General features: G+C 41.0%; 1 protein-coding gene across 5 annotated transcripts in view; it reads right to left on the reverse strand.

Annotated features, from left to right (window-relative positions):
* Positions 1 to 24,678, reverse strand: part of SCML2 (Scm polycomb group protein like 2) — a 74,606-nt gene extending 49,928 nt beyond the window's left edge. For 2 of the 5 annotated variants that reach the window (XM_039551046.1, XM_039551032.1), the window contains exons 1-3: positions 24,599 to 24,678; positions 10,982 to 11,089; positions 4,945 to 5,013 (exon numbers count right to left, since the gene is read on the reverse strand). In XM_039551046.1, the coding sequence (XP_039406980.1) occupies positions 4,945 to 5,013; positions 10,982 to 11,003 (91 nt within the window). In that variant the 5' untranslated portion in view covers positions 11,004 to 11,089; positions 24,599 to 24,678. Of the gene's footprint in view, positions 1 to 4,944; positions 5,014 to 10,246; positions 10,490 to 10,981; positions 11,090 to 23,861; positions 23,969 to 24,598 lie in introns of those variants that run through there. The other 3 variants (XM_039551058.1, XM_039551041.1, XM_039551050.1) reach the window with 3 other exon arrangements.
* Between the last annotated feature and the right edge of the window lie 756 nt (positions 24,679 to 25,434).

Genomic DNA, 25,434 nt, shown 5'->3' on the forward strand with positions numbered 1-25,434 from the left:
ATAATAAAGTTGCCACTTCAGTTGCCTTCTGATTTACAAAAAAAAAAAAAAAAATTTTTTTTAAAATCAGAGTTTACCTTAGTAAAGTACCTAATTCAACAAAACTAAAGCTAGTCAAACTAAAACATTAGTTGTGTCCCAGCTGTCTCAGATCTAACATGATGTAAAAGCTGTAGTCATGCATCACAGCCTCATTGTGTTAAGGACTGTACAAATATAGATACTTCAGTGACATTGCATTTACCAGGAGAAACCCTCATTCATCTCCTCCAAAAAAATTATATAGTAACACAGTAATTTCCCAAATTATTTCAATTATAATAACAGGACAGTAAATTTGGTGGGATGGCCAAAAATACACAGGGAAAGAAACAGTTGGTTGTTTTTTTTTTCAAGAGAACATTTACTAGAAAGACACATAAGGTAACACAAGCAGCCAGCTGCAGATAAAAGCCAAGATGAAAACAACATTGCCTAGCTCTTTGTTTTAAATCCTAGCTATCAAAAGCTCTTGCATCAAGCTGAAATGTCCTGGAGTTTAAATTAGAAGCTCTCCACCTGCGAAGATACACTGTATTAAATTAGAGCCAAGCTCTCAGAGATGGTGCTAATTATCATTTAATTACTGCAGTCACAGAAAGAGGAGACACATGTATGTGTGCAACATGTAAGATGCATCTCTAGAAAGATAATCACTTTGAAAAAGTATCTACACGAAAGCTTCTCTGTATTCTCAGTGTGCACAGGTAAAGAAGCAACTGTATTATACATATTTCTAATTCTAAAGACGCTGAAAATATTCAGCTTCTGACAACAAGAAATCCTGAAGAAAATTAGCTCACACTAAATAATTTAATGTGCATTTCTCTTCACACTCTGCAGGCTGAATTAAAAAGCTTAAGAAGAGACCATTATGCAACAAGCACAACTTTATAACCCACCAGGAAAGTGAAAACTAGACAGAAAAAGAAAATTTTATGCTGAAGAACAAATCAGCATATACTGGAAGTGGGAGGGAACAACACAAAACCCACACCAGAAGGTAACTAGAGTCTTTTGTAAATGAAAAAAATATTAGTTTTTAACCAGCATAGGAATGAAGCTCTTAAACAGTGATTCAAAATAAGCAGCAATTGCAAAAAAGCCTGACTAATTTAAAAATGGAAGGACAGAGTTTATGTCACAGTTGCTTGCATTACTGGCCCTGACCCATGGGTCAATGACCCTTGATGCTCTCTGCAATGCTGTATCAATACCCTATCACTTCTTGTCAAACCTGCCAATCCCAAAGTAACTCAAGCAAAAAGGGACCCCAGGAGGTATCTAGTTCAGCCTCCTGCTCCTCCAGGGTTCCATCAGACTCAATGTGAAAATTTTCCCATCAAGGAGGAATTTCTTATGCTCCAGCCAGTATTTGTCACTTCTCCTTTCACTGCAGCTCTGAGAGGAGCTCCGTCCCCTTTTCATCTGCCTGTCAGGTAACTGAAGACATCATGACCATCTCCCATAAGCTTTCTCTTCTTCTGGCTGAAAAGGAAACATTTCTTCTGGTTTCAGTACCAGTTTTTCTGCTTACATCTTGCATTTCGGCTCCTTCATTTCCTTGCTGGACTTCCAGCCAGCCTGCTCCAGTACAGCAGTGCCTTCCTTGTACTGTGCAGCTCAAAGCTAAACACAGTTCTCCAGATGCAGCCTCCCAAATTCCCCAAAGCAGTGAACCCCTCCCCTCCGGCCTGCTGCCCGCAGTCCTGCCCACAGGATCCCCATGCAGTTGACGTCTTCCGCCACAAGAGCACGCTGCTGGTCCACACTCAGCTGCTGCCTGCCGGGCTCCAGGGCCTTTCCTGCCGAATTCCTTTCCAGGCAGCCAGCGTCCCGCTTGGGCTGCTGCAGGGCTCCGGTCTGCCCGGGGGCGGGAGGGGCTCTCCATTCGCCACTGAGTCTCACCAGTGTCCTGCCATTCCATTCCCCCAGCACTGGCAAGTCCATCTGAAGGGCAGTCCTGACTTCCAACCTACTGGCTACTCCTCCCCAGTAGGTGCTGGCCACAAACTGGTTTGGCAGCGTGTTCTGTCCAATTGTCCTCATCTGACAATAAGGCATAAAACAGCATCAGCCCTAGTACTGACCTCTAAGAAATGCCACTAGCTACCATCTGCCAGGTGGACCTTGCACTGCCTGACAAGCCAGTTGATTTTTCATCCACCTATCCAAACCATACCTCACCAGTGTGGCTGAAAGGACCCTACAGAAACAGTACAGAAAGCCTTGCTAAAGCAGACATGAACAAAATCCACTGCTCTCCTCTGTTTACAGAAGAACTTACGACAAAAGGCAATCAGTCATGCACGGTTCACAGTTGGCAAATCCACCTCCACTGTTCCTAACCTCATCTTTGTCCTTTATTTGCTTGGAAATGATTTCTAGAAAGATTTTCTCCATAGTCTTCCTGAAGACTTAGATCAGGCAGGCCAGCCTGTAATTCCCCGGGTGCTCCTGTCTTGTCCTTCTTGACAGTGCACACTATTTGACCTTTTCCAGTCATTGTGAAACCTCCTCAATCACTATAAGTTCTCCAAAAGGAGCAAGAAGCCTCATAGTGACATCAGTCCCCTACCTCAGCACCCCTGGAGGCACCACATCTTCTGCCATTAATAAGTGAATGCCGAGTTTGTTGAAGTGCTCCCCATCTTCTTTCACCATACATAATTCTCCAGTTAAGTGCAAGTCAAAAGTTTTACAAAGTTTTAACTGAAGATTTAAAATATGAATTGTCACTTGCAGATTGGTAGAATTTAAGGTCCTGGTTTATCTGACTTAATATAATACAGTATCACTGTAGCCTAAACACTGTTTGGGCAGATGGAGCACGTCTTGTCTTCTCAGATCACCCCTAGGTTCCCTTGGCACCCATCTGAGACTTTGGACATGGAGATGGATCATTTCTAGTCTTCATCCCACAATCTCTCTCCTTCAAATATGAGACTTCCTTTTAATTTTTGTTCACACACTCTTGCAGATACAGTCATTTAAGTGTAAGGTATTTCATACTCCGCTTTATACCTTGTACCTCTTTCTATATGTTGAGATCCTTCAATTAGAAATTTTCTTCTCCTCACGTCTTTCTCTACTCACTTTAGTCTATTTTTTTAACCCATTCTTCTCGCACCTCTGTATCTCCTCTCCAACTTTTCCTATCACACATTCCCCTGGAAACTCTGCAAACTTCCTAGTTGCTAGCCCAAAACACTGTATGGCATCTTTCTTCATCTAGCATCAAGAGGCTCTTTCTGCTCCTCTGCCACCAACAAGCAACAACACAGGATAAAAATTATCTCATCTGTAGAAAACCAGAGATCTTGCAAGCAACTCCTCTCCGTTTGAGATTTCATGAGGAAGTTCAGTGCCCAGACACTAGGTTAACAGCACAGACCAAGTGGAAGAACACAGATGACAGAATAAGGCTTGCATGCTTAGCACTGCTTCTCCACAAAGCTTTTTCAACACCTTGCTCTCAACTGCAGGAGGAGGCAGGGACATTTTCCAGTGACTCATGAAATATGGTTATCTTATCCACACATGAAAAGCACTTTGCTGGTGGGGGGGATGTCTTATAGCACTCCGTCTGTCATGTCAGACAACATTATTTAAAACAGACACGCTGAGTCCAGTTTGACTGGAGCTCCTTTTACACCACAGAAGATGGAAAAAGAGACAAGTACACTTCCTTTTCTGGCTCAAAGTAACAGGGACAAATATCAAAGATGACAGGTTGCCCATAGAGGTTGTGGAGTCTCCTTCTGTGGAGATATTCATAAGTTTTCGGGACACAATCCTGAGTTACATGCTCTAGGGGATCCTGCTTGAACAGGAGCTTGGACTAAAATGACCTCCAGTGGTTCCTTCCAACCTTACCCATTCTGTGATTGCCAGAATCCAAATAAATGAAAAAATTAGCTCTGGTAAATAGAATAGCAGAAGGCTGTAATATGGCTGGTATTGTATCTTTTATGCAAAGTCATTACCTCAACTACCCAGCTACTCTGTCAGTACCCCAGCATGTTTGATCAGTGACTATGCTACTTGTCTCCTCTGGTACCTAAGAAGAACCAGACCATTTATCAGGAGTCAGAAGGCACAGAAAAGTGAGCAGAGTGAGAATTTAAATAATTCAGTGTCATTTTCTCAAGAACTCCTGATGAGATTTTGTACTTTAATCAATACTGCCCATGACATTTCTTACTATCCCAAATTCAAGCAAATAATATGAACATGCAAAGGGTATCTAAGGATGTTGCTGTTGTCTCACTGCAGCCCACAGAAGCTATCCTGACAGCAATCTCATGTATACACTGCCTTATGGCACCTGCAGAGGATAGTAGAGGCTAAGTTAGCTAAGAATGTGGATAATTTCTGGTAAGTGTGCACTTTCCTCAGTTTACTGAAAAACACAAATTCGGTTCTCAAATCAATTATTTAAAGTAAAATTAGAATCACATGCAATTTAATCCAGCTAGCAATCCTAAAAACTCAAGACTATTAAACTGAAAATCCTTCTCTTCACGAGGAAACACATTAAGGAAATAGAAGATAATTGCAGCAGAAAAGGCATGAAACTGAGAAATACATGATGAGAAGAACAGACATCAGTAATGGTCTAAAAATAATAATCTTTACACAGCATCTTTGGTTATACATACAAAGAGTACTTATCTCGGCTAGTAAAACTAGCAGGTTCAACTCAAGCAGTTACTACCATCACTTTCTATACCAAAACATACTTTCCTAAGTTAGACAAAAGCAAAGGTGTGTTTTTAACTACCCACCAGTAATAACCCAAGAGATTCCAACAAGACAAAAAACACTCAGAAAACAGTAAAATCCATACACACACTTTTTCTTTTAGAGTACCTTAACTAATAACCTGGCAGCTGCAATACCTACCACTTTTTAAAGACGGGTTGTTTGCCTGCTGATTCTTTCCATCTTTCTCTTTTCTAATATTCTTTGAATCTAAAAGACAAGATTCCATTACATAATAAATGTAATATTCACATTCTATCAATGTCCAGCATAACACAATGCTTTCAAACAATACAGAATATCTTGCTGACTTTCTTTTATTCATTTCAGTGCATAATCAAAAAGGTATCTATACTCTAAATTTAATCACCGGACTATTTTGCCTCCAAAATATATTGAAAAGTACAGCATGAAAAAGCAGAGATTTTGACTCCTTTATATCAATTATCAGAATAAATCCAGTTTCAAAATACATAGTATCAGCTCTACAGACAGCAATCCTGCCCTATTTTTTAACAGTTTTACTCAACCTACACACCATTTGAGATCCTAAAGATCACTGGATATCTTTATACATCTGGTCTAGATCACTGTGAACTGAGAAACAAGGAAAAAACCAAACTCACTCTAAAACTGTATTTCTGAGTTAAAGATTTCATTCTATATTTAGATTCTTGAATACTCAATATTTTCAATACAAAATTCTCAAATACTCAAAGCAGCTATCTCAGTGCACACATCAGTTATTTAAAAGAATGATTCAGGAGAATCTACCTTCCCTATCATTAATCGTGGCACACACTCAGAAAGGGGTCTGCCATATTTCATTTTTGATGGATTTCAGCATGTATGAGAGACACAGGAGAACTGGGCAGCTATAATGGAGAAGACAGAGAGACAGTTCCACTCATTCCTTTTAAAATTGTTGTTTGGTGACCTACTTTTGACACTCATGGGCTCAAGTGCAATTCAAATATGACACTGACCTGACTACAAAAATGCAAGTACATTTTTAAATTTAAAAAGCTTTTTTGTTTTTACCAAGATCTGCATAGGAGATTAACTGTCTTGGTCTGAAAATGTCTTAGTACTGGGAATGGGGTTGCTCCTCTAGTTAGGCTTGTGCCTAGCCTTGGGTTATCCCAGTTAGCCTGAACTTGTACAGGTGAAGGGAAGGCTCACTTTTACTGCAAGATTGTGTTAGTAGCTGATTATTAGTAGCCGATCATAGTAGCTGTATTCACTCATTTTTAAGTCTTTGGCTACTGATTGGCTTGCTCTTGAAATAAAAACACTCCTGACCTAGAATGTGAAGCATTTGGTGACAGAAACACTTCAAATAAAATGAGTTGTTCTGCAGCAACGACTAAGCCCTAACAGTGTTTCTCTTCTGTTCTCTGTAAGTAAAGCATTTCTTGAAACAGAGTACTGACAAGCAACATGTGGTGTTCAGCACTTCCATCTCACATCTTTCATTATCAAGGAATTGCCATGTAAGGCAAGAGCTGAGTCATGACAATCTTCTGTCATCAGTCCCAAAATCCTCCCCTACCACTCAGTGAGGACAGGATAAGCCATCCACATGGCTCTGTGCTTGATAGGATGTGATGCTCCTTTGGCCAGAGCACAGCAATGGCATGGTGCCCTCAGGGATGGCCAGCCATGGCCTCACCAACCAGAGCCACCCCATCACTCTGTCCAGGAGCTACCATGAGGATGGCACTGGGGGCAGCCCCAGCACTGGGCACCATCCCAGGAGACAGGCTGGGGCTGGGATGGGACACGGGGCCCAGGCTGTGGTGATCTGGAGACTGACCCTGCTGCGGCATCACTGGGGCAGGGGCTGACATGGGGTCCTGGGCAGGGCAGGTGGAGGCCCCAGGTGAGTGAGGGTCATTAAAGCCTATTAGTGTACTCAGGACCAAGACACCTTCCAGGAATAACCCAGACTCCACAGTCCTAGAAATCACCACACAGCTACGTAACTGCTCAAAATACACTGCAAAAATACCATCTTTCTCTCCTAAAGCAGACATGGGCAGAACTGCAAGCCCTTTGAAAAGGAAACAAGATGCGATCTTTACTCCTTGACTTTATCTTCTTTCTTGACTTACCTGTTCTTTTTTTTGGAAAAAGTTTGCTTTGGAACATTTTCTATTATATAGGTTCCTGAAAAAAAATGCTTATGAAGGTCAACTTCAGATGGAACTGCTGACATTATTTGGGACAGTGCCCACAGAGCTCTAACCCCAGCACCTCCACAGCAGCAGGGCTTTAACCTACACAAGTGGACACCCTACAACTACCTGCGGGAATCTCAGAAGAGGTAGTGTTAAAACTAGTTCAGTAACACTGACAAGATGCAAGGCTAAAATCCACCTTCTTCATCCTACAGGTCAAAATATATTTCATCCAGCCTCTTTAGGATTTAGCTGAATCCAGCTAATTTTCTACTGGGGGGTAGCAATCAATAGCAGAACTTTTTGCCATGTTCTATAAGCTCAGTCAGGTTTTTCCAAAAACAGTCATGATACTATCTATCACAGATATCAGGCTGTCAGCTTTCAGAACAAGTAACTTCCCAATATGACTATTTCCAAAAAGGAAATCAGTAAGTCTCTTATGTGGAACTGTGTTGAAAGAAGAGAACTAGTAACTGCTTCCTAAAAACACTCAAAGCTTGAAAGGACAGAGTCACGAAAGAATATCTACCCAACAGCGCTAGATTAAAAACAAGATGACAGCCTTTCATGATGAGAGACATCAAGAACAGGTGAAAGAATGTGAAAAACTGCAGCCTGGACACCACATGTGTACTTGCTGACAATCACTACATGAATTATTTATTCCCTGTACCAGCCAGCTTTAGTGCCTATTTCAAAAATATCACAGCAAATATGGAACTTAAAACATAACGCTCTTGGCAACATATTTTTCTTATCAGAAATTAGAAAACTACAGGAAAAGATGATTATATTAATGAGAAGTGGATTTCTTAATAGCATTTTAAACAACTATTTCATTTGAGGTGGAGGCATTTTCATTCACAGTGAACACAAAGCACTGTCACTATCACCTGTTTTTGATGGCCAGAAGTCTGCTCTTTAAAATGCACCAATAAATCTCACCCAGCACATGCAGAAGCATCCAAAAATAAGTCTGAATAAAACCAAGATTGCTTTCAAAGGATCCCCTTACTTTTATGTATTCCAACCTTCTTCAGTGGGAAGTTGGGGATACCATTACAAAGCTGAAGGGTTTGTCTCAGCAGATGCAAAGCTACCAAAAAGAAGAAGTACCAACCTGTTTCTACACGAGACACCCTGTATCTACTACGACCCCAGCAAACCTTCCCCCAGTCTGTATTTCACAGTCACTACTTCACAGTCTGTACTTCCTAGCCTTGCTCAGGTGTGCTTTTTCCAATGTTGGCAGTTGGGGTGGATAAAAAATTTAAGAAAATAAGATTTTATTAAAATCCAATTTTATAAATATTAACCTATTTAATAAACACATGAGGCTTTTTAATGCATGCCAATCTGCATTTGAAATTTTGATAGTCTAAATTTTAATAAATTTAGTTTTCAAAAATCACTGAAAAAAATTAAGACAGAAGGTTATTATTCAAATCACTGGGCTGGACAAGATGACTCTCTCTGCTCATACCTTGGTCAAGTTTTGAGGTCAAACCTCAAAAAATGAGGTAATGAAAGACATAAGATGTACCTGTAAATAATTGTACAGGTACAAAGAGCGTTTTCTTTTCGTCCCCTTCCACATTCAGCTCCTAACCACATTCAATGGCTAATTCCTTGAAACATGAAAAATTGACTTGAAAATAAGAACTCTATTTATATGTTGGAGACAGAAGAGAGTTATTAGTTCTAGAGTCTTGAAGCTCATCATAACAAAAAAAAAAAGGTCATCTTAATTCATCATCTATCTTCCTCTGTCCAATTTTAAAGGGACAAATTTCAGTTTATTTTCAATGTAAAACACAGTATGTTTTAGATCATTTGCCAAAACAAGAGTTAGAATGAAATGCTGTTTAATCAAATGGACTTAATCAAATGCTACTCAGCTCTCTAAAAGAACAAAGAAGACACCAATTTCAAAAAAGTTTTGAAAATAAAGTAATACATATAAGTACATAGCAGTTATATATTTGCTATGTATCAATACATATTTAGCCTATATCATGTACAGGCTAAATAACCCATGAAAGATTTCTTTCTTCTCAGTAGCAAGATTAGAGTACAGCATATACTAAAATTTTAAAAGCAACATATTCTATTGTTCACCAACTACTTCTTTTCTAGAGTGCACTTCATAAGCTAAAGCTTTAGATACAAGCCAAGATCAGAGTAAGATTATTTAACATAGTTCTTCTACTTACTGATTCAAAACTCCGTGTGTTTACATTACTCCCACCCTATCTGTAACCACAGAATTCTGCTGATAAGATTACTCAACAGAAGACAGGCAAGAGCAACCACATCTATCACTTAAGAAATTAGAGACAAAGAAAAAAAAAAAAGACAAAGCTATCCTGACTGACTCATGAATACCAAGTAAAAAAAAATAGTTAGAGAAGGTAGTGGTAAGGGCAAAGACAATCCCGTGACCAATTTGTATTTCCTCTTACAAGCTTCCATACTGAACTCCAGTTTCTTGCCTGAGATGCTTTAAAACTCTGCAACTTCTTTCTAGAAGAGTCAACCTTCCAGCAAACTAGATGATTATTTTGTTTAAGTGATGGCAAGCACCACCTTTTTTAACAGTAATAGTTTTTATCCCGGAATGGTGTGCTACAAGGGAAGGCAAATATGTGCTGTCTTCTAAGACTTGTTATTTGCTTATTGTCCAGTGTGCGGAAAATGAAGTTCACAGTCATGCTTTCGAGACTTCTGCAGCTATGCCTTAACCACCCTGAAGTCTTCAACTCTTCTGGGTGTTCAAAACATAGCAGGACACCACTTTTCTCAAACAAACCCCTTGTCTTTTCCTGATGCATGTGAAATACCTTTGAGTGACAAAAACTTTTGCTCTTCCCAAGCCACACAGTTACTCACCCTCAAACGAAGTTTACTAAGACAAGCCCCAGACTTACCATTGCTCAGGAAGGGGCCTACTTCTCACTCCCTACTACACAGGGTTGTAAGCACCTTTTAGCTACCATTCACCAAGCCTCAGGGCATACAGCTGAGGCTATCCAGACAGAACAAATATGAAATTTCTCCTTTCCCTTCTTTTTGTGCTTCCTTAGTGGGATTATCTTATCTGCTTGGAACAGGGAGACTCTTTGACTATATTTAGACAACAGCCATGCAGAAAACCTACAAGAGAAGGGGACAGACTTCCTCCATAAACTCTTGGTGCAACAATTAAACGGATGACTCCTGCCATTACAGAAAATCTATTCTAGCAAAAGACAATTATTTACCAAGGGAACACAGAAGCACATAAAGCAGCTTGGGCTGAAGATGGAAAGCTCAAGGAAAGTACAAAAGTGCTATCAGCCTTTCATGGGGGAGGACTACCAATCTGGAAGCTTTCAAAGCAGCAGCAACGTGGTTTCAGACAGTGGATCTTTTGCTCTTCATATTTTTTTGTTTCACCAGCCCAAACGCTCTTGTTTCTTCTGAAGTCTCACTCTCTGTTTTAGCTCTCAACTCACAGTTAACATCTGCAGACATGACAGAGCAGAAATCATACTTTTGTGGTACACAGTGTACTTGTGGATGAATTTCTTTTAAAATGTTCATTTTATCTTCAAGAGACAGTTGCTAATACCGTTCACTGTGATAAAATTTGATTCTTTGTCCTGCTTAGTTATTATCCTGCTAAATTATAGGCAGTTCCAGAATAAAGCCCTACATTTCATTTAACAGCACATCTAGACACATTCCTCAATTTCAGAGTACAGTAATGGTTTCAAGGCTGTCACAGGACAGAATTCTTTTCACTGAACTTGTACAACTCAAGGCAGCCAAATTCAGCATATGTATTCTAAAACAATGTGAAGTTCGAACTAACCTGTATTCAGTAAATATCACAAACTGTCCCTCCTTAATCTGACAGTATAGCAATTGTCAAGTTGTATCCCATCAGCTTCAAAAAGAGAATTTAGCAGGTTCCCCACTTTCTTTCCTCTTGGATTAAAGCTACCAGGCCTTACCTTTAGCTGCTGTTCTCCCCATGGTAACACTTCTGTGATCTCCCCTCTCACAATAAAAAGGCTGAAGTTGAAAGACCAGTTAATTCTTCCTTTCAGCACAACAGTTTCCTGTGGAGCAGTAATACAACAAGTTAGGGGGGAGGTTGTTGTTGGCATTTGGGTTTTCTTTTTTTGGAAAGGATGATTTTTTTTTTGTATTGGTGTATAATTATCTTGCTGGTTCAAAATTACAAATGTTTAACAAACTATCTGTAGGAGAGTAGTGTGCAAACAACAGTTATGTAAAAGTAGCAAGGGTACCAAATGCAAACTTTCATTTTGTTGTTTTAAACAGTTAATGGTCTAATGATTTGCTTTTTCTGCAGATTTCTAATATAAAGAAAGATAAAAAATGTGCTTTATTCCTTTTCCCCCCAAGAAACATTACTGAAAAATGGAAACCTTTATACACAACGTACTCACCCTACCTCACTTGCACAGAGTTAAACAATCATCAACTTGAATATCTTTGAGTAAAACACATTATCTTGCACAACTACAATTGAAGAGGGAACAAAACACTAATGTAAAAAATCTGCACAAGGCCCAAGTGCTCAGTGATATCCCTGCCCTCTGATTTGTAACAGACTTGTAACTGCACACAGAGAACTGTTAGGGAAATGCTAAGTGCAGATAAAAGCAATGAGCCACATTCTCATAGGGTTTAGAAACTGGAAGGGACAGACTGGTTAAACTAGTGTAAAACAGCAAAAACAAACTTTCTTTTTCGTGTGTGTTACTGTGATTTTCTATTCCAGCATCTATTATTTTGAACTTTGACTGCGTTCAAATCAAACTCATTTCAAGCATTTAGCCTTGAAGCAACAAAGCCAGCAACTTTATTATCCTTCTCTATTAACTTTCCAAGTATAATGAGTAAATACATTCAAATTTCTGAATTATGTTCTTGGATAATTTCCTTTCAAGGAACTTCCAAGAGGTTTAAAGCTGACATCATCAAAAGCTTGACGGATTTTTTAAATTTAAGTATGTGCATACTTTTTCCATGATTAATTTTGTCAAAGGCAACATTTTCAGAAGCTACATCTTCCACTGTGACATAAAAGCAGTAATGGTTGAAAAGCAGGTTATCTACTTGGAATTTCTTGACTCTTCTACTCACATGCTAAAAAAAAAAAAAAATACACATATATATTACATATAAAAAGAGAATTATCATACAGCTGAGTATCTTCCTGAAACTGTGATACTTCACTGAAACTTCAAGAAACCTGCACACTATGATGATGGACTGGATGAGGAAAATTTTATACTGTGCAAAACCATGGCTAAAGCTAATTAAATGTTTTTGGTTTTTTTTAAATGCCAGTGACCGATGAATTCATTTCATGTGTGTGTTGTCTGTGAACACGCTGGACAGCTACTACAAAAACTCCAGACTGAGAAAGGAGTCATAAATGAAACTGAATACTACCATAAAATAAGCAGGTTTTGCTACACAACAGCATTCATAGCATAAGTGATCATCAAGATTAAGAATAGAAATCCTTTTAAGCCATCAAATAAATTTGAAATACTTTATACTTTCATAGACTCCCCCAAAAATTCAAAGCTTTTCCAGTGCAAGTAATAAATCATGGAAGGTGATGCAGAGTCAAAGTAACTGTTTTTACAGATTACTTTAGAACAGCGAATGGTTTTTATCTTTTTGTTCCAAGTACCAGATTGCACTTGGTGCAGTAATAAAGATTCCAACCCTGCAGTGATAGTCATCAAGTTTAGCACAACCGGAGCATCTGTGAGAACATAAAAAGGATTCCAGCTTTTCATTAGCTTGTGTTGTACCAGATAGGCTGTTTTACAGCATGCCCACCAGCCTGTTAAAAATATAAGACAACTGAAAGCTCTGAAAGAGCTGTTTGAAATGAGGCAAACCCAACCGCAGGAACACAATATATCACTGTTTCGAAGAGGTGCTACTTAAAACTCAGTTACACCTAAGCATTCAATTTAAAGCCGCTATTAAATTAGCTCATAGATTGTACTGTTTGTCACAGAAAAATCCAAGAACTTCTGAGCCTCTATCTAACAACCACTACATGTTGCTGAACCGCAGTAAAATTAAAACCGGTTACCTCCAAATCAGGGCAGGGTCAACCTGAAACAAAGTTTTAACTTCTTCTGCAGGAGCAGACCTAGGAACTACCTTCCCTCACCTCACATACTTAGGGGCAAGCTTTAAGTAATGCAGTTATGTCCTTTGCTAACCAAAACAGCCCCTTACATCGCACTCACCATCACCAGCCTGGCTCAACCCACAGAACATCCGTCACAGAAGAGAAGAAAACCACCAGCAAATACAGGGAAAACACCTCCAGGGGACATTCTGGCAAAATTATGTAGCAAGGACAGAACTCAACACATTCTTGTACATGTGCCTTGGCAAACAAGCTGAGTGAGAAAGATGGGGTTAAGAAATTAATTGAGCAGCTTCTAAAAATGAAGGGAAAAATGAAACAAAACAAGGTCAGGAATATATGAGCAAACAAAGAAATGCAATGGCAAGGCTGAAGTGCAATGGCGTTAGAGTGCACAAAACAGCAGAATGAAAACCAAAGTTACAAAGACTGAGGTAAGCGCACAGGTTGCCGTCACAGACAGAAGATGACCCAAATATTTAAGAGACTGTCAGTACAGAATCCAGTGAGAAACCATTGAGAAACCATTCTGTACTGTCAGTACAGAATCCAGTGAGAAACTAAATTAAGGAAAAAGGGGGGAAAAAAATCCTCAAACCTAGCATAATATTGGATTAATCATCAAAATGTCTTCAATCCAAAGAGCATTCAAAGGATATCCACACTCATGAAGTGTATTATTTATATCACTTACATCTCAATTCATTCTGTAAACTGAGTTTTTGTCTTTCTCTGATTAATGTCCCTTTTTTAAAAACATAATGAGTTTCTTTCTTAAAAATCAGATGGAAACCATTTATGTGCCTTTAATTCCTTACTGAAGTTTTTTATTGTTAATCCCCAAATCACTTCTACTAGCCACCTTCCACTGTGCAAGTCCTTTCTCAGAAACCATTATATTAGTAGACAAGCCTAAGTCTTCACCCTCACTGCATTGCTAGTACATAATACTGGTGTCAGAAAACAGGATGGAAAACATTTTTCCTGCCTAACTTTGCTCTTTTTATTTTGAAAGAATTACTGAAGGGGCATGCATTGCTTTATTTCAAAGAAGGTGGTATTCTACAGAAAATGTCAAAATTGCTCTCTGTTTTGCCTGCCATGCATCTCCATTATCCTTTTCACTGTTAGCCAGGCACTCAAGTAAGCCAAATGTCCTGAAAAAAAAATTTATGCATACCTAGGGCTTCCCAGTGCAAGTTTATCTTGACAGCATGCCTGCTCATAAAAACACACAACAGAATTACAGAGACAAATGTAACATTTAAAAGAAGCCTAGGCAAAAAGGAAACGTTGGGTTCAGTCTGCACAAAAAAGACTAAGGTTTTTCTGTCAATGATTCTGCATCTAAGGCAGGACAAGAGACAGCAATTTTAAAGCCCATTAGCTTTTTTGACCCTACCAGGGGTACAAATGCAGTAACTCACACCTCACCATTGGCAACCTCATGGGTGGGACAGTCATCAACGGGCAATCTCTGCTGGATAAGGACTGAGGCTATTCTTTTACACAGATATACTGATACTGCACAGAGGAGGAATCTAACAAAACATCCACTTTGAAGCATCAATTAAGTTCTCCGTTTTAGTTTGAAATAAAGGCAGACATTTTCAGGTTTAATATGAACAAGAAGTTTTATTTGTCCCTTTTTTCTTCTACAAATCCTTCAAGATTAAAATTCCATATGCAATGGGGAAAAAGAATTACGCATAGTTTGAACAGCAAAACCAGTTATAGACAGAAAAGAGGTACAGAGTAAGCTAAGAAATATTTCCCCCTGCCAATTCTTTCATTTGTACAAGTCTTAGTTTGCTTTCACCACCAGCATTCATGTGCTATTACATTTAGAAACACATGAGACATCAGGCACAACTGCTGGCCATGCTCCCATCGCTCCTCTCCTCTTCCTTGCTGTTTGTCACTGCCAGTGCTGCAGAACCATTCAAGGAAAGGACCTGTGCAGCCTCCTCCATGGACACACAGTCCAGCAGCCATAGTTCCCATTCCAAATTCCACACACGGGGAACATGTACCTACAGGCACTAGTTGCTTCCCAAACAAGTGTGACTTAACTGCATCACTTCAAAGCTATCCTTCATGAATCTGGAATACCTTTTCCTTAAACCTAATCATCTATTCATCTGTTGTCTCTTAAATAAAAACCCTACTTCATACCATTTTTAAAACTCTTTAAGGGGCTGAAAAGAGGCAAACAAAGAGAGTAAGAACGTAAGAGGAGTTTTTTAATAAAATACAATATTTTATTAAATGAAATTTGCAATACTTAAAAATACTTTCTAGCAAACTACCCAGCATATAGACTCATCTATACTTGAAGACACAACAGCATACTTCCTTATTTCTGTAATAGAGATAATCAGTTTATCTCTTAGTGCATACTGTGGCATCATTATGGAAAAGTAACATCTCAAAGGCTAAAGGAAGAAAAATTACATGAATGTATCAGAACTTTAGAAAATGTAACAAAAGCTTTGTATTTATAAACTCAGTATTATTTAGAATTACACATATGACTTTAAACCAAAATATTAAAAATCAGGTCTTCTTTCATTTATGCACACAAATATGTATCAGTTGGCATTCTGACAAGAAATATGATCTGAGTTGGAATCCCTTTTAGTTCATATTCTTTGTATAAAAAAACCCAAAAAAGTTAAATTCTTTCAAGAAAAGGAAATCAAACTTCCACATTTTCATACAACTGAACTTCTAATAAACTGATATATCTGAACACCTCCTCTAGTCTCTACAAGCAGAGCTAGGACAGACAGACTTTTGTCAAATTTACAGTCTTTCAAACCAGCAAATATTAACTACCCATATACATCATTACAACAACTAAGCTCAAGTATTTCTTAAGTTGTTAAAGAAAGCAAGTGGGTACTTAGTGCTTTACAAATATATTTTTGTAATGTCATTTTCTTTAACATCAAGCAGAAATTTTCTGCACTATCAAAAATGCTCGGAAAGTCACCCGCGGTGTACTGCTCACTATTTATGAAGTGATTAGCATAAACAAAGTTTTAAGCTGTCAGCAGTAAAATATTGCCTGTAAATGTTCTGCTCTCCCTCCAGGTAAGTTTACGACCTGCTTTAGAATATGAGCAACTGTAATTACAGTTAGTCATACATTTCAAGACTGCAAAACTCTCTCTAAACTCTCAAACCCTATTAAGTGTGTTATTCAGTACAGAGTAAGGCATTGTATATTTTAAAAAGAAACACTACCAAGGTTTAGACCAAAGATTTGCCCCAAAAAATCCTGAAACAAGAAATAATACTTATAAATGAGAACATTAGAGAAGTAAGGTCTCCAAATTAAACAGCATAGCTTGTATTAACGCACAGCAGAATTTGTCATGTAGATTTAACATTTACTAAATTGACAGTAATTTTTGAAACTGCAGTTTAGAGCTGCTCTATGGCTACCAACAAAAAATGAAAAAGCTTTTCTCCTCCTTCCCTCCCTCCCCATCCCGCTTTAAAAGTCAAAAGATGTGGGGTTGTAAAAACCTGAAAAAGGAAATGGTATGTGTGAAGTCAGCAGTTCAGCAAAGCAGCTGACTGGCCATTAACAGCTTTAAATATTCTTAAAATGCCAATCTTCCCACATGAAAGGGTATTTTAATGTTATATTAAAATAAATAAAAAAATATGTCTTATGTTTCTACCTTAAGCAAAACTGCCAGTTTTAGTAGTTTACTAGTACATATTTACAGTAGCATAAGACTTTGACAATTTGTTTAAACATTTTGGTGAATTCAGCACACTGAAACCTCTGTGCTGTTTTCCACTTCCCCCTTCAAGCAAGGAGTACTCTTCCTGAAAACATTCATCATCGTTATTCAACCTGGCTTTGTCCAAATACCTAACCCAATTTTTTTTCCTACAGTAAACTAATTAAGTGATGCAAAAAAAAAAGAAAATCTTTTTTTTTTGCATGATTAGCACTAAGAGCTATATACCTGCAGGAAATTCTCTCTACACTCAGATACATCTCCTCTGTCTAGCTCAGGCTCCCTTGACACAGAAGAGAGGTCTCCAACTATTTGTTCTGCAAGGCACTGAGCATACTTTTAGCACAGCGTAAACACAGAAGGTAAGGAAGAAAAGAAATTGCTGCTGCAAATATAGCAAGAGATGCCCAGATGCTAAAGAACCCTATACAGCTTTTCTGCACTTGTCTTCTGAAGACAAGAAGCAACACCACCAGCAGCAGTCAGAAAGAGTGTGTATGCCCTAAGGTAACAAGGGGGGAAAAGACAAACAGAGGCCCAATGGCAGAAAGGGGATTTTTAACCCTTTAGGCAACTCTGCCTTCCTCCCTTCTTACACTGCCTTCAAACTGGAAAAGGACTGTGAAAGCTTGGTTCAGATATGATCCAACAGAGCTCTATCCACACAGTGCATAGCCAGCAAATTCATCCCCAAGGTCCAGATTTTTTATTCACAACAGAGTATCCACAGAAACATATGCACTTTTACTCTGATGAAGAAATCTGCAGCAGTCAAATAGCATGCACAATTTATTTTTTCATTGCAGGCATGGAGAACAGCCTTGGGACGTTTCTGCACAGGATCCGACTGCAGTCAGCAACCCAGATGAAGTTACCTTGTTTCAGAACAACATGCTTGTCTCCCCTCCCTTGTACTCAATGCCAACAGCAACGTACTTCTGCTACCATCCTCTTCCAGCATGTAATATATCTGTTTCTCTGTCCCACTTGAGAATCCAAACAACATATTGCTGACTGGGACTCCCTGCTACTGTATATTAACAAAGACACAATTTGCCTCAACACATTTTTCTGCTGCTGCAACACTCCATGGTGTAGCCTGTCTTACATAAAGGAGTAACTACACTGATCCCACATACTGGTGTCCAGTCAGAGAACAAAACCAAACCAACCAGAACTAAACAACCCTTAAGCAATCTCCTGATAGCTCGCCTGTTGAGACAATGTTTCTGTGGGAAGAAAACCCCAGGGAGCTCCTTGCAGTTTCTAGGTACATGCACTAGACTCACCTGTTGCTGGTGCTGATACCTGTGCTGTTTCCACCAAAAGTCCCCTTACACAAGGGATCTTCGTGCAGATGCCACCAAAAATATTTTTTGATCTATTTGGACAAACATTATCATTGAATCACAGAATATTGTGAGTTGGAAGGGACCCACAAGGATCATCAAGGACAGGACAAGGCTCCCTGGACAGGACAACCCCAAGAATCACACCAAGTGCCATTCCAAAGGACCATTCAGTGCTGCTAGACATTTCTGCAGCTAACAAAGCACTAACAGGTCATAAAAGACATAACAACTCCTAAATGCTCAAAGGACTAGACAGCTGCAAATACTCCGCTGTACTATTTGCTTCACTCTTCAAAAATGGAAGAAGACGAAAGACTTAAAGCATCATGAACATTTGCAACAAATCTGTATTTCTCTTCCCACTTCCTTCTATGAAAACTTTCCAATTATATTAAAAAAAAACAACCCACAGGGGAAGCAAGCAGTAACAGGGCAATCTCCTCCACCTCTTCTTCAGCATGACTGCACACCTTTCACTAGTTGGATGTGGCTTCAGCCCAGGACAGAGGCAGAGTATCTCCCTTTCTGCTGTTTCTGGAGATCGCCTTTCTGAAGGCAATCCCCCCTCTCTCATCCACCCAGTGCTTACACCATTGAGCATTAGGGAATATTCAGACTAGGTAGTGTTTTCCTACAACAAGCTAAAAAATAATTACATACATATTCAAAGTTTTCAACCTAACTACAACACTGCTTATTTTGAGATTGAAAACAGTTCGTATCGTCTGACCTTTCCAGAAAACCACTGTCTGCCTCTTTACAGCCCTCCAGTGCAGGGTACACATACAAGAGATTTGGTAGGGGAAGTGCCATCAAACATGCGGCAGCCCTTTTAATCTTTGAGCCCCTGACACACACTAATGACAATAAAGAGTTCCACCAAATTTAGCAGCTCTGATACCCTTTCACATTCCTCCATGCACAAGACTCAGTTTTACAAACTGTCCTTTTTAAGTGGGCTTTTAAAAGTGCCCCAAGAACTGCACTCCTTCCCACTGAACCTGCCTGCATTAATCTCTGATAGATTCCACACAGTACATAAATAATGGTACACGCTTCATTTTAGGTATGCACCTCATTAAAACGGTGCTACTCTCTTATAGGTTTTATAAACTTCAGCTGCTCCCTGAACTAAGGTATGGTAGAGAGGATGAAAGGCTCAACCTCGTCTTTGCCCCACAGTAAAATGAGTCTCGTATTACCTGAAGACAACTGACTTAGATTTCCATCAAAGAAATTCATCCCTTTTACTAAAATTGATGGAAATGAAAATTACAGAATCCCCTTGGTATCTTAAATAGAATTTCACCTGATTTGTGAAGTTTAAGGCCTAGAATCAAAATATCTGAACAGTGCATCTACCTTTCAATAGAATGTCTTACTTGGGTTTAGATGACAACATACAAATAGGAAGAATATAAACCACTTAAGGGTTAAAAAAAAAAAAAAGAGTAATCAGTCCAAAACACTGCTCAAACATAAACTGGATACAGCATTACTTTTACAAAGCCAAAAAAGAAAATGTACTTCAGGATTAGCTTGTACATAAGATATCTAGACAGTGTCTTACCTGTGAAGTAGAAAGGCTATCACCCTGTTAAAACACATGAGAAGGCACCAAAATTCTGTTAAAGGTGTAGTATTTCAGAGAGACTTTGATATTAGGCTCTGCTAGTAATTCAGAAAAGCAGGAAGAGAGTGCTTGTAAGAATCACAATAAGCACCCCATTGGTATTGCATCAACTTGGATCCAAACTGATCAACTGCTACCCATAAAGCAAGAGCCTTAGTTAGAGTCCAGAACTATGAAACAGTCTTGAAACAACATTGCTGAAATAGAAGAGACATGGAACATCACAAAGAAGAAATCTATACTTCATTTAGACCCAAGATAAGAAAATAATGAATTTTTGGTCCTATCCAAAAGACATAGAAAGTAAAGCTGTTAGTTTTTCTGACAGGGATCTTGGGAGGAGAGTTGGTAAGGGCACGCACACAGCATATCCCTGCATACACACAGTGCTAAGGGTATTAACACATCACATCCCCTCTACTACAAACCGTTTAGTTGTGTGTACCTGTGCCCAATGTCCATTGTATACAAAAGAAACTATCAGAGCAAGCCCAAATAAGTAAAAGTGGTAAGTTGGCTGATAGAGACAGCTGCTGCTTTCTGAATGGTTATGAGGCAGCTCCTGACTATCCTCCAGATCTACACCCTTGTTGACCAAGTGGAAAGACTAACAAGGACAAAATAAAAGTACCTCTGACAGTCATCATCACCACTTATGCACCAGTTACTCTTTGTGTATAGATCTGCCGCAGATAAAAGGGGAGCCTGCTCACTGTTGGCTCAGGTACCTGAAGCCACCCTTCCCATCCCAAAAGACGGTAATCTACTTGAAGAGATCACAGATACAGAATATGAGTTTTAGGCAATGTGATGAGTTTACAGAAACACAGCTGGACTGAACAGGTGACTCACCAAAACATCCCCTGCTGCCCCCAGGAGCAAGGCAGCATTGCTGCTGCTCCGTGGCCAGCACTGCGGCAGGAGCTGGGTGCACACCCTCAGCCCTCACACGTCAAGTCAGCCAGCAGGTGCATGAAGGTACAAAAATAGTATTTACACGGAAACATACTCTTAAAAAACCCTACAGTTCACTTAAGGACTTAACTGCCCCACTTTTTAGTGACTTTACCTCAAACAAATTAACTGCCTCTCCACTTAGTCATTATAAGGAAAGTTGCTCACACACACTATTACCAGTCATCGTTTCAATGCAAAAATAAACTTATCTGCAAATAACTAATCCAAAAGCTTCCCAAAACTGAATTATAGAACACTTGGACCTTAAAAGAAGTCTCCAAAGAAGCTGTACAAATTTTCTAGGAAAAGCACCCTCATATACCATAAACATAAATCACAGTAATAAAGAATTATTCATCAAATTGTATTACAGTATTAACAAATATTCTGGAACTTTAAATTTAAGATTTTCATTGCTTCTTCTTTACCCACTGCTCTATTATGCCTTGACAATTTTATATGGGCTTTTCTGGCTCTTCCCACATGCTAGAAAAATCTCATTCTGGGCAACTTACAGTTGCATGTCTTACACTTTAAATAATACAAATGGTATAGTCCTTTACATTTAAGATTTTAATCTCTGAAAGAAGCAATCGGCACAAAGGCTGCATGCCTAAGGCTATTTCTTTCAAATGGGAATGAACAGAACTTTAAATGCCCTGCAGATGTGGAGGTCACAAAGTTGCTTAACAACCTCCCTTGTCTAGACTCCTTGAAACAGTGTCCTGGTCCCTACCTGCAATTTGTTCTATTTTTACACTTAGAAAATATCACAGTAGACTATCTAGTATAGACTAGTATTTCTAAAGAATTCCTTAAAACACGAAAAGAATAACTATGTATTTCACTCAGCCTTGTTTGAGGTAGATGTATCCAGATAAATAAGAAAGCCAGCTGCAGTGTCCTGAACGGTTAATGACAAATGTAGTTTCCTGTTAGTGACACTATTTAGTAGCAGCGGATAATTGGTGAGGACTTCATTTGTCCCTGTACATTCACTCAGTAAAGGGAATAAACAGGACTCGCTCACAGCTCACGATCCCACTGGAATATCAAGAAAACAACAAAAGACACCTATGTACAACAGGCAGAAGCAGCTACCTATGTTTGCTTCAAGTTTTTTCACATTCTCTCAAGTAAATCTGCATTTTATACACACAAATTTTAGACAGGTAATGGAATTAATACTTTCTCAGTACTACAGATTTCACACTAACGAAATGCCTCTTTTGAACTCGAGCAGTTACTCCAGAAAACAATGCCTCTGCCTTACGAGAGCACACTATCTGGACACAGCAACAGCAGTCACAGCAAAGGAGGAAAAAAAAGCATCTGTACATTCAATGTAGAAACACACAAAGTCAAAAGAAAAATATCTTAAAGTACTGCCATTGCTTGTTTCCTAAAATTCCTGCATCAAGATCAATACTTACATATGTGTGAATGTTAAGAACAATCTAGTTATGTTATGTTCTCATATCTACGTGGCTTCTAATTGCTGTGGAAGTAGTTTATACTTGCAGCTATAGCACAGCATGAAAAGCCAACATTTATTTTTGCTGAATCTGAACATTACTACAAAAATATAAAATACCAAGCAACCTGAAAGATATCACACTAATATTGTTACCTATTTACACCAAATAGAAAACTAAAGCATCAACTCCATCAACCGTGTTTCAAGCAAAATTAGTAAACTCTACTTTCATATTCAAGACTAGACCATGTTAAAGTTAAAAGCCATACAAACACTTCCCGGTCTCAACCTCAGTTTCACCATACACTGTTTCCTGCAGCCTCCCGCTTGCATTACTGTGCAACTTCCCATAAATAAAGTACTAACAGAGGTGTCTCCAATGCGCTTTTTCTTTACATCAATTCAAGTAATATCATCCTTAAATAGTACTTACATTTTATGGTACCCTAAGGGAGAAAATCAGCTCCCCCTGCTCCCAAACACACAGCCTGGCTGTACAAGGAATTTCTCTGGACATGCTGTAAGTGCGACCACTCACGTGGGCTGTGGGTTGCTGTAGCCTGAGCAACACTTGATGGTGGCCCAGGGAGAGCTGGTACAGTGCAACGCATTCCCTCCCCTATTTATTCCGTAAGATTAACGTGACAGCCCAGAACCCAAGTGTAACACAGCAAATGCCTTCCTGCAATACTGCTCCATCTGAACCAGTGCTGCAGTTGTTACCAACCCTGAGCGACTGCCCCACCAACTACTTTGCTCTGCCTTTTCCAAATAGGAAGATGCAGTACGAATGATTTAAAAATCCAAAGGTTTAAGACTGTTACTCTGAATTATAAAAAATTCATAACCAGTCAAATTTGAAGAGCTGTTTACAAGTCAGACACAGCATGCTCTGAAAACTGACTTTCATATCTACAGTCAGTCTATGCTTTTTAAGTTTTAGTCACCTTGTCTACATTAGTTAGGATATGTGTGAGTCACAAGCAAAGTTTACATGACCAGATCTCACTAAAATATCAGTATTTCCCATTTCCATTAAACTTTTTAGGTCTTAGAATTATTTTTTGCTATCTCTTATAGTCTAACTCATCAGTGAGAAACAGAAAATAACTGTAGGGAAATATATCAACTTTAAATTGTATTAACACTTAAAGCCTGCCTTCACTCCTAAAGAATAACTGAGCATAAAATTTAACTTGAATATTGATACATACTACAGCACTGCAATGTGTTTTGTAGGTCAGCCTAGCAGCTAAAGACAACAACGATGCAGAATGCTGTAACAGAACTTTCCATACTTGAACTACTTTCTTTGGACCAGCCAAAATTATGACTCCCCGTGCAAGATATCCCCGTTAAGTCGGCAATCAGTATATGCCACACACGCAGTTTAACTGTAAAGAAAACGGGATCGGTGTCGTAGTGCATCGCAACTCGACATGTGCCGCACAACAGGCCACGTCCGACACCGCGCTGTCTTCAAGCGGCACCCCCAGCCTCCTTACCCAACACAAGCGAGCGCTCCGAATTAAATGATTTTTAACGCGCATCCGGCTTTTCTGGTCGACGCCCGTTCCCCCAGCCCCTCGCCAGCCTCGGCGGTCGCTGGGCAGGACGATTAGGCGCAGCCCCGGCCGGGAGGGCGCGGAACCACCGCCGCCGCCGCCGCGGGGGAGGCAGCGGGGCCGCCCCAGCGAGGGGAGGCGTGTCCTGCCCGCGCTCCTGTCAAACGCTGCCGGCCCCGCCGCTCGTCCCGGAGGCACCGGCGGCTCAGGGACCTCCCGTGCCGCCCTTGCTCCCCGGAGCTCCTGCTATCCGGGAGTCGCGGCCACTCCCGGACAGAGAGAGGCACTTTGTTAGCGCCGGGAGACAGAGCCGCCCGCTCCTCTCACCCTCGCAGCTGCGCTCGTACTCGGCCACCCGCGGGTACCCGCGGGCGGGGTCGGCAGGACCCGCCGCGCTGCGAGCTCAGCCTGCAGGGGAGGGGAGCGGCCAGTGCCAAGAGACCGGGACGCACCGCTGGAGCATGGGGCAGCCCCGGCCAGCCCCGGTGCCGCCCGCAGCGCAGTGGTGTTGCCGAGGAGGGGAACCCGGGACCGGGGCGCCCGGCGCGGCCACGGCGGACGGAGGTTGCGGTGCGAGCCCCGGGAGGGGGCGCGACCCCCGCCTCCCCGCCCTTTCTCTCTCCGCATCTCCCTCCCCCTGCCCGCCACCGCGGGGAGCGGGAAGCGCCGCCACTCACCGGGCGGGCGGGACGCGGGTCCGCGGCGCCTGTCAAGCCGCTCCTGCCATCGCTCGCCTCACGCCGCCGCCATGTTCCGGGGGCACCGCGCATGCCCGGCAGCGGCACCGGGGGCGCGGGGCCTCCCCCCCCGCCGTCCCCCTTCCGCCCGCCGCGGCTGGGGCGGTACCGCTCGGGGCTGCGCGACCCGCCGGCATCCCCGCGCCACCGGCATCCCCTCACGGCCGGCATCCCCGCAACCCCCGCCATCTCCACGCCTTGCCTCCATCCCATCACGGCCGCCATCCCCGCAGCCCTCCGCCATCCCCGCACGCCCGACATCCCCGCGCCCCGCCGGCATCCCTGCGCTGTCAGTATCCTCGCGCTGCACCCGGACCTGCGGCGGGAGGGAGCGGGACTTGCGGGACGCCGACGGCCGGGAGGGTCGGGGTTGGCGGGAACTGCTGCACCCGGGGAGCGGGACCGCCTTGTGAGGGGGGGAAAATGAGCCCTTGGCAGGTGTTTGTGTAGGAGACTTCGGTGTGAGCAGTGAACGCCTGGAAAAGGCGTGGGGGATGGATGGCAGGGGATTCTGAGGGGAAACCTGAGGCAGCCGGTGCCGTGCGCTGCAGCTGCAGCGCGGTGGTACCGGCACCGCCAGTGTACACGTGGTGAATAGTGCCCTGCATTGTACGTGCACCAGTGATCACGGTATACGTGTAGAATTATAAATAACCACTTATAACGGGTATAACGCACGTTATAATCGGTGCATATCCACTTGGGTAATATCACACAATTATTTTACAGACACCCACGCTTGTAAGTGCTGTAGAATAGGAAAAGCTCTTCCTTGG

The sequence above is a fragment of the Corvus cornix genome, chromosome 1 (assembly GCF_000738735.6).
Source record: "Corvus cornix cornix isolate S_Up_H32 chromosome 1, ASM73873v5, whole genome shotgun sequence".
NCBI classification, from domain to species: Eukaryota; Metazoa; Chordata; class Aves; order Passeriformes; family Corvidae; genus Corvus; species Corvus cornix.